Source organism: Bidens hawaiensis, unplaced genomic scaffold, assembly GCF_021521415.1.
Source record: "Bidens hawaiensis isolate Kalapana, Puna unplaced genomic scaffold, B.hawaiensis_p1.1 tig00000458_1, whole genome shotgun sequence".
Taxonomy (NCBI): Eukaryota; Viridiplantae; Streptophyta; class Magnoliopsida; order Asterales; family Asteraceae; genus Bidens; species Bidens hawaiensis.
The window spans coordinates 2,496,434-2,505,748 of NW_027491030.1; the positions used below are offsets into that span (position 1 = coordinate 2,496,434).

At 33.7% G+C, this 9,315-nt stretch overlaps 2 protein-coding genes across 2 annotated transcripts; one reads left to right on the forward strand and one right to left on the reverse strand.

Annotated features, from left to right (window-relative positions):
- The first annotated feature begins 875 nt into the window (after positions 1–875).
- Positions 876–2,817, forward strand: LOC143626617 (E3 ubiquitin ligase BIG BROTHER-related-like). The gene is made up of 8 exons (XM_077096655.1): positions 876–924; positions 1,323–1,432; positions 1,524–1,755; positions 1,894–1,928; positions 2,012–2,074; positions 2,305–2,426; positions 2,513–2,621; positions 2,741–2,817. The coding sequence occupies exons 2-8, from the start codon at positions 1,328–1,330 to the stop codon at positions 2,771–2,773; spliced, it is 699 nt and encodes a 232-aa protein (XP_076952770.1). The 5' UTR covers positions 876–924; positions 1,323–1,327; the 3' UTR covers positions 2,774–2,817.
- Positions 2,818–3,336: 519 nt separating this feature from the next.
- Positions 3,337–7,032, reverse strand: LOC143628157 (putative transcriptional regulator SLK2). Its single transcript, XM_077097815.1, has 9 exons — positions 6,173–7,032; positions 5,957–6,088; positions 5,395–5,443; positions 5,082–5,296; positions 4,936–5,004; positions 4,748–4,848; positions 4,202–4,295; positions 4,029–4,098; positions 3,337–3,953 (listed from the first exon to the last, which is right to left on the reverse strand). Exons 1-9 carry the CDS (start codon positions 6,962–6,964, stop codon positions 3,493–3,495), a joined length of 1,983 nt encoding a protein of 660 aa, XP_076953930.1. The 5' UTR covers positions 6,965–7,032; the 3' UTR covers positions 3,337–3,492.
- Positions 7,033–9,315: the final 2,283 nt, after the last annotated feature.

The following is a 9,315-nucleotide window of genomic DNA, read 5'->3' on the forward strand; positions in this document are numbered from 1 at the left end:
ACTCTATAAATTAAAAAGAGCATACAATATGTAATCAATAGTGGGCTCAAAGAAGAAAACAAATTTCGAACAATGGTTAAGTTATATTACAAAGGGGAATAAAATGAAAAGGATGAAAATAATTTGTAGGCACACAAAAAAAATCCCTAAAGAAATTAATAAAAAATCATAACTCAAAATTTAATAAAAAAACAAAAAAAAGTAAAAACACAAAAATGTTTTCACCGCCTTTTGCGTTCTAAAAAAACACAATAGTGAATGAAAAAAAAGCATTGTGTATTTTTGTTTATTATTGTGTTTTGTGTTTATTTTCATTGTTGATTGTGTCTTTTTTTCTCGACATTGTGTTTTTTTTTCTATTGTGGTATATTACTCAACATTGTGTTATATTTTGTTTGGATTGTGTTATATTTTGCGATCTATTGTGTTTTTTTTTAATTATAATTGTGTCTTTTGTTTATTTTCTTCATTGTTTCTTTGATCTCGGCATTGTGTATTTTCGTCAATTTTTTTTAATTTTTATTACTTTTTTGAGCGGGAATGATGACGAAAGCGTTTTAGAATTTTGAATTTTTTTATTTTTCAGTATGATTTTTTTTTAATTTGGTTTAAGTGTTTCTTTTTATGATTACAAATCTTTCTCACAATTCTTATTTTTTTTCACCTTAAATATCTTAACTTTACTCTTTTTTCCCCTAATATAATATTATATATAATTCACTTATTATGTATATCATGGTGGTGGACCTTCACCTTTTATCAAAAAAACAAATATCTCCCTTCTTTTTTCCACTTTTTACATTCTTTTGTACCGTTTACCTTTGGCGGTGACCACAACAAACACCCTCACTCTTTCACTTATCATTAATATTATTAATAATATTATTGTTCTGCATCTTCTATCTTAACCTCCAATCATCAAAGGTACACAATCTCTAACCCATCTCTTTCTTGAATCTTACTAGAATCTATCACCAGATTCTCAAATCTACATTATATCACTTCCATTATCTTGTCTTTAAATCCCAACAATGTAACCTCTTTCTCTTGTGTTCTGTACTTTATGTTCTTTTACCCTCATAGGATTATCTCTACTTATGTCATTATAATGGATCTTGTCTAATATTCATGTTTTATTAATGGATTTATATTTCTTATTTTTCAATTATGTGTCATTAATGGTGTTATTTCTTTGTATATCATGTCACACTTTTAATTTTTATTAATATTCATACATGAATTTTTTATTTTATTTGTTTATAAAAGTATAACTTAGAAACTTTCTTCTTTTAGTGATACTTGTGTTTCCTTTGATTAACCAGCATTCATGAGTAGAAGTGTGGACCTCCGTGATCATGAAATCGCCGAGAATTTGTACGAGTTTTTACCGAATGATGACGGTTTAAGTTATGAAGAGGCTCTCTTGCAACAAGTAATAGTTAATCAAGATCATATAATTTGAGAATTTGTTATAATGTTAGTATTTCCATCTCATGAGTGTTTCGGTTAATAATGTGTTATAGGCGAGTGTGTATCACTCGTTTCAAGAACGTGCCCGAGACAACAATAAGGGTACCTATGATGATGATGATGACATCAGCAGTTGGGCTCATCTTTTGGTGGATGAAGGTGGATCTTCAAGGAATGATGATGTCAAGCAACAAGAAGCCATCGATGAAGCTTTGGCGAGATCGTTGCAGGATTTGGGTGAAGGGTTTGATGATCTTGTATCGGAACTTAGTGGCAGTTCAAGTGGTTGGTCACATCTTTATCCTAGATTTTGTACTTTTGATGTTTTTTAAAACATATAAATCTTGGATTTACTACATGGTATAGTATGAAACTTAGGGTACGTTTGTTTGTTTGTTGACGCTATTTTTAAACGTTGTGCAGGTAGTGCAGAGAGTCATGTAGCAACATCCACACGGGTAATAATATTAGTTTTTGAGGTTAATAATCAACTAGTCGGGTATGATTTTTTTTTTAAATAAAATCTATGTTTGATGACTAGGCACAAGCAGCAAGCTCGAATTCTAGGCAAGACCCCATTGATCCTGATAATATGCGATATGAGGTACATGTTAGCTAACGATAAGATGTGACACTTAACCTAACAAATTGGATCTTTATCTACGACCCAGATCGACCCATTTATTTATCATTTACTTCATGGGTCAAATTTGAATGATTTGACCCGACCTACCTAAATGGGTCAAATAGATGGATGGTGACCCAACTTGATCTGTTTTTTGTTTTCACATTTCCTTTAACCATATTAGATTGTTTATAAACAATATTTTTCAGGACTTGTTACAATTAGCTGAAACGGTTGATGTTGAAAACCGAGGAATATCAGCAACGCGTATCTCTAAGTTACCATCTTCAAAGTACGGGTCTCGATTGTTCTCAAAGAAAAAGAAAGAAAAGTAAGAATTTTTATGTTTATTTTTTAAAAATTGGGGGTTTAAAGCACAAACCTTTTAGAAGTTTAACTCATCGTCTGTGTTTTTAGCTGTGTGATATGTCTAATGGATTTCAACTCTGGCGATCGGTTGATCACATTGCCTTGTTCGCACCAGTATCATTCAAAATGCGTTAGTGAGTGGTTGAAGAGCAGGAAGGTATAAACAACCTCGACGCTCTTTTATTTCAATTTACAAAAATACCCTTTTCATATCTTGAAAAATTATTTTGATGTTGATGACTTAATTTCAAATTTTGATGTTTCTGTTGATTGCAGAACTGCCCCATCTGTCAAAAAGAGGTGGTTTAAGCTAAACCTTCCAAGAACTTGAAGCAGAGAAAAAGCTTTTTATGGAAAGATGCATCAAAACTATTTTTATATATATAATATATATTTATATAGATGAACATATATGTAATATGTGGTTTGTTTATCATCACAGTTGCTACTTTGATTTCTGGTGGTAGTTTTTCATTGTTAAACCTTGATCATGAGTTGCTGAAATTTGTTCCAAATATTAAACTTCACCTTAAATTCTATTCATTTTGTTGAAATAAATAGATTAAATCAATTAAACTGTAATTTCACATTACATATGATTTCAGAGAAAAAAAAAGATAATAATAATAACTCCAAAAACATGAAAAAAGAAAGTAGAAAATCATATAAAAATACCAGTTAAAACTTAAAAAAATCCTCAAATGTGTATAATAACCATAGATTACACTTGAATGGCATAAAACCAACAACTTAAATGTAACATGATTCAAATCCAATCCTATACAAAGAAACATGTTCCTTAATCCTTCCAACCAAAACCCATGCTTTCCTCAAAATCATCATTGTTAAAGAATCCATTCTCATTGAACACACTACCTACATCCCCACCAATATCTTCAGATATATGACCTTTAAAGCTGTTACTTCTCGTCGGGCCTGCTCCATACCTCATACTCTCACTCCCGCCTCTCTGCCCGGAGACCGCCGGCTTTGGCCCTCCACCATTGTTCATACTGTTATTGTTAATATTATTTGTTATTGTTATTATTATTGTTATTGTTTTGAAGCATTTGCTGAATCATGTGCTGTTGTGCCGCCTGGTTGCCGCCTTGAGAAGACAGCGGCGGCTGGTGGTATTGTTGGAGGAGATTCGCGTTTGGAAAGCTGCCACCACCGCCGCCACCGAATCGGTTATTCTGCAAGGCCAAACCTTGTAACGAACCGTTCTGGTTAAAATTGTTAGGGGATTCTTGTTGAGAGTTTGAATTCATGGATTTTTGTCTCATTAACATATTTTGATAATTTGAAAGTGTAACCGCTGATTGGGCTGAGCCGCCAAGGGGGATCACTCTGTTAGCTATTTGATTGCTAATGTTGTTCACTGGACCGTTAAGGCCCGGCTGCAATGCAACTAGCTTATTCAGTGCGGTTCGGTCATTTGAGAGACCTTGACCAGTCGACATCTGTCGTGGAAAACTTTTCAACCCCTCTGTAATTCAATATGAAATTGTTAAATAAAAAATATATATACAAGATAATATTAATATTAAAGACTGCTTGTTACCAATTGGGCCCACTTTGGTTTCTTGACAAAAGTCCATCAAGTCTTTCATGCTGCTAACTACTTCAGATATCTAGTATAAGTACCAAACAATAAACCAAAATAAATGTTAATTTTTGTCACGGGTCAAAACGAGTGGCTTGACCAGAATAATATCGTATGCAAGAAACATTTACCTGTAAGCACCTAACATATCGTTTAGAAAATCCCAAATCATTTATAGATTGCAGCTCTAGGCTCCTGGCCAGCTGTCGCCAGGCTGTCACGACCCTGAGCCACAACAAACAGTTAGACATGATATGTTCATATATTGCAAACATTGTGACATTATCGGACAAAATAAACATTTAGAAAACATAATAACTAGACCTGTAAACAAGCCAAACGTTCAGTGAACAGTTCATGAATCGTTCGCTGAGAAGTTCGTTTATTCAATAAACGAATGACCATAAACAAAACATTTTGTTCATTTAGTTAAATTCGTTCTTTTATGTTCATTCACATTCGTGAACCATTCATTTATACTGTTAACAAAACAAACATAAACGACCACTAGCATGTTTATTTTCTTAATGAATGAAAACGAACAAGAAAACCCCATTCATTTAATTGTCCGTGTTCGATCGTTTGTTTGTTTAAAGTTAAACAAACAGATACATACATGCTCTGTTTGCGTTTGTTCGGTTCATTTGCAAGCCTAATAAACACAGTTATGCACTCACATATTACTGTTTGTCTGCAAATCTTGCTGCGAAACCCCATCAGGTCCACCCTCTGCAATTGTGGATTGACACTTTTGTGCAACCTGTAACAACTGATTCACCTACAGCAATATAAAAACAAATACTATTAATCATTTCATTAAATCTAAACAAATTTTTGCATTTAGAAATAATAAAAAAATTTGAACCTGGGGTGCAATTAGTTGACGAGGAAGAAGTTCCTCGTGTCGGCGCGCACAGAACTCCCAAGTTAGTATCTGTAACATATGGTATTGAATTACACATATTATAAAAGTATAAGAAAATTATATGATAAAAGATATGTGTAATTAACCTTTAAATCAGGAGTAAAAATGACTTTAAGTTGACCGTGACGAACGACACGTAGTTGTTCATATATACTTTCTTGAACCGCTTTCGCGTACTCCAAAATCATTATTCCAGAAGGGAATCTACTTTCTCGAGGTAAATCAAGAAATAAAAGTTCGTCTATAACACCACTGCTGAATTTTATTTCATCGAGTCTAGGTAGTACTTCAAAAGTTGCCTCTGTCAACAATGCACAAAAATATATAATAAGTAATACATTGTTGATGTATAGAACAATATATTAAAAATATATTCCCAACAATTACAGTATTGCATACCAAACCCTCTTCCGGATTTTGAACCGCAGATGTCACATTGCCATGCGTCCTGTAAGAAAAACACGTGAGAAGATGTTTTTGAAACTAAACTTGACCGGTGTATGTAAAAGGCCTGTAAACAAACGAAACGTTCAATGTACCCTTCGGCAGGATGTTCCTTTATGTTAGTTCATTTAACAAAAGAACAAACATGAACACGTGTTACGTTTGTAAACATTGGTTTATTTAGTTGGTTTCTGTTCATTAGCTTATGTCCATTTGTTTATGTTTCTTTAAACTTCAAACATTAATAGAAAATTCTAATATATTAAGTATTTATGTTATGATTTTTAAGTTTTGATTTAACTTTTAATTTATAAGCCCATAATGTCGGTTCCTTACGTTTGTTTCTGTTCATATAGACTTTTAACAAACAAAGATGTTCCTTTTCTTACCAAACGAAGATTTTGTGTTCGTGTTAGGCTAAAGTTAAATGAATGAAAATGAACAAGCCCCCTTCGTGCACAAGAACAAAATTATATAAATACATATAAATGTACTAATGATCAAGAGATATGCTTACTACAGCTGCTTGGGGAAAAACACCCAAAGAATGATGACCAACATTATCATATAAAGACAAGCACCACCTTTTTTTGGCACGTGGAGAATAATATTCCGCCATAAACTTCCTCCAATATGCAATATTATTATCCTGCACATGTATAAACAATTAAACATCAATACTATTATTCTAATTGTATGAAAAAGACACTAAACTTTTAAAAATCATACTCACAGCAGGACGTTGCCTTTGATGATACAAGTATTGCATTAGTCTTCTAGAACAAACACCGCCATCATAAGGACGTTTAACTGCAGATGCAGATTGCAGTCCTTCTTGTTGAAGCTGCTGTCTCAACTGAAGCTGTTGTTGTTGCTGGATCAAGTGGGCCCGTTGGACAGGTGGCAGAGACTGCATCAACTGCTGCTGATGTTGTTGCTGTTGCCTTAATCGTTGTTGCTGAATGAAAGCTTGCAATTGGGGATTAGGGTTTTGTAACTGGATTGAATCTTGTCTCTGCATCATCTGCTGTACAACATGTTGTTGCATCATATCATCCTGTTTGGAATCTAATCTTGGTTTCTTTTGTAATTGAGATATGATATCTTGATTAGATGGTCCATCTATGATAGAAGAACCAGAAATACTAATATTATTGGAAGTAAACGATAATGGTGAGGCAGGTAAACGCATGTAAGATTCCGTGTTGATACTTGCACTTCTTTGCAAATGTGGCCCGTTTCCTGAAAGCCCTGAATTAGCATCTGTAACCATTGAGCTTGCACCAATGCTGGTACCAGATGTAGCAACACTGTTCATATTATTACTGGTTATATCTGCAAAAACAGGAGTGTTCGAAAGCATGTTTCCAGAAATTGGATTCGACATGTTTCCAGGAATTGGATTCGCCATGTTTCCAAACAATCCCAATTGGACATTTCCAATTGGATTTGTCATATCTCCTTGAAAAAACACTCCAGAACTTGAAGAATTTACCATTCCGCCACCGGCCCGAGAAGGGCCCATAGCTGGTTCTTGGCTGGAGCCTAAGTAATTATCTGGAGCCAGTGCGTTTGGATCTCATAAAATGCTTCTTGATCAGTCGGAATAATTTATAGTCTCCCAACAAATTTTGATGAATAATTATCCTTCCACCTAAAACAACTTAATCTTGTCTTTCTATATCACCAACCTCAGTGATTACTTTAACCTAAAGGTTTCTTCAGTGATTTAGACGACTGCGAACTCTAGGGTTTTGCAAAACCTGCTACTGACAGAAGACCTAAAATCAAGAACCTAAAACAGCACAGATCAATGCTCAAATCAATATAATTACATATAAAACTAGCACATTATGCACCATACAAATGACTATTACCAAACCCCTAATTTTGAGTCACGAAAATGATCTCATAAAACACCTCTTGGTAAGTTGAAATTTTATAAACTCAAAACAAATTTAGATCACTTATTATCCTTCCACCTAGGGTTTTGCAACAATAAGAACAGCACAGATCAATGCTCAAACGTATATAACTACACATAAACATAGCATATAATGCACCATACATATAATTACCACAAAAACCCTAATTTTGACTCACAAAACATCATAATATCATAGAGACCAAATTCACAAAGTTAATAACTTCCTAAGAAAGCATAATATCATACACATCCAGTCAATTATCCATAACAACTAACAAGATCTCATTATTTCCTAAAACTGCAATATAACCTAATCACATTTACAGAACTAAATCAATCGCATCGATTAACTAGCTAAAACTAATACAACAAAATCAGTAACTTATTAGAAGAATTGAAGAATACAGTAGTAATAATAATATTATTGTTATTGTTATTGTTATTGTTATCTAACCTTGTAAATGAAGTGGAAAGAGTCGTGGATATGAAGCTGAAGTTGCAGAGTTGGATCGGTGTGTTTATTATTATTATTATTATTATTATTATTATTATTATTATTATTATTATTATATATACTTAGAAGATGGAAGAGTGACCGGAAGTAAGCCTGTGTTACCGGGTGTAGCCGGTTAAGTGGAGACGCGTGTGGTTGGAAGATTGAGGCTCAAGTTAGATCGGACGGTGGGTGGATGCTTGATGACTACGTGTTTAATACATGCCCAATAATATCAACTCAGTTTCCTAAAGTTTCACATATTCAAATCTAATTGGTTAATATGAGCCGGTGCTGAATTGGTAATTAATAAATGAGAGACTAACCTAGGTTTAACTTTTTTAGTTTTGGTGGCATCCGGTAACGATGGGAAGTTAGAAGAGTAGATGGCGTTTACAAGTTGGATCATTTATTTGAACGTATGTTACTTCAGTACGCTATCGTGTCTTCGGCGAGTGTTAACGGACGTTGGCCTTAGGTGAGGGTTTTCCCTGAAGCAAGACGCGAGTGTGTCCCGAATCACGATGTGGTGAATTTATTTAGTAGCTCATTTGGAGAGTTTGTTGATTATTAAAAAAATATATTCGACCTCAAATTTTATTGAAGAGATATGGTATCAAGCCGATAATCCTGGTTGGGTGTAACTATGGGTATTCAGATCTAACGAACTTGATTTGTGTTGGGCTTGCCCATGGTATTTTGCATGTGTGGCAAGTTGTGTGGACATTCATGATTTTGTGTACATCTATAATTTTCGTGAATAGTGAAAGCTAGCGTACCAAGTGTGTATGTGTGTGCGTGTGTGTATATATATATATATCGGAAATAAATCTTCACCATAATGTATTTTATTATTTGGTCAAACCAGTTACAACCTTCTTTGTATAGATCCTAAATTTGTGTTGTTTCCTTGTATTTAATTTGTATTATATACCCCTTCAATAAACAAAGTTATTTACAGTGAAAAATATTCAAGGCTATCAATATATATTACATACTATTAGTTTCTAACAATAAACCGATACGATTCTCATGTCGATGGTGGTTGTGGGGAGGATCTCATTTTGTATGACGATTTTAACGGTGTTTCGTTTGATTCCATTAGTTCCAAATAGTTGATTCTGAATTTAGGTTTTTCTAACTAACTTATGGATTGTGTAGATATTTGAATACCTCTGTTATACCTTATGGTCGTACGTTTTGTCAAACAACTTAGTAGAAATTTAATGGAATTTATCACTTCTTTTCCTTATTCAGTCTATTATGCTTTATGCTTTCTTACAAAATTAGTATCTTTTAAACAGAAACAATTTGGATCATTATTAATTTTTGCTTGTCATTCTTGCCAGGGTCATGCTAATCTTAGTTGTATGGTTCTAGTCACCAGTGGATCTTAGTGTGGGTCAAGGCGGTCCGCGGCCCACCAAGTGTTTCCGTTAAGTAGTGTAATTTTTTC

Coding starts and splice junctions, on each gene's coding strand:
- LOC143626617 (XM_077096655.1), top strand. CDS start 1,328: ATGAGTAGAAGTGTGGACCTCCGTGATCATGAAATCGCCGAGAATTTG. Junction 1,433..1,523: donor AAGAGGCTCTCTTGCAACAA/GTAATAGTTAAT, acceptor AATGTGTTATAG/GCGAGTGTGTATCACTCGTT. Junction 1,929..2,011: donor ATGTAGCAACATCCACACGG/GTAATAATATTA, acceptor TTTGATGACTAG/GCACAAGCAGCAAGCTCGAA.
- LOC143628157 (XM_077097815.1), bottom strand. CDS start 6,964: ATGGGCCCTTCTCGGGCCGGTGGCGGAATGGTAAATTCTTCAAGTTCT. Junction 4,296..4,747: donor TTGCAGACAAACAGTAATAT/GTGAGTGCATAA, acceptor GTTGTGGCTCAG/GGTCGTGACAGCCTGGCGAC. Junction 3,954..4,028: donor AACCAAAGTGGGCCCAATTG/GTAACAAGCAGT, acceptor ATTGAATTACAG/AGGGGTTGAAAAGTTTTCCA.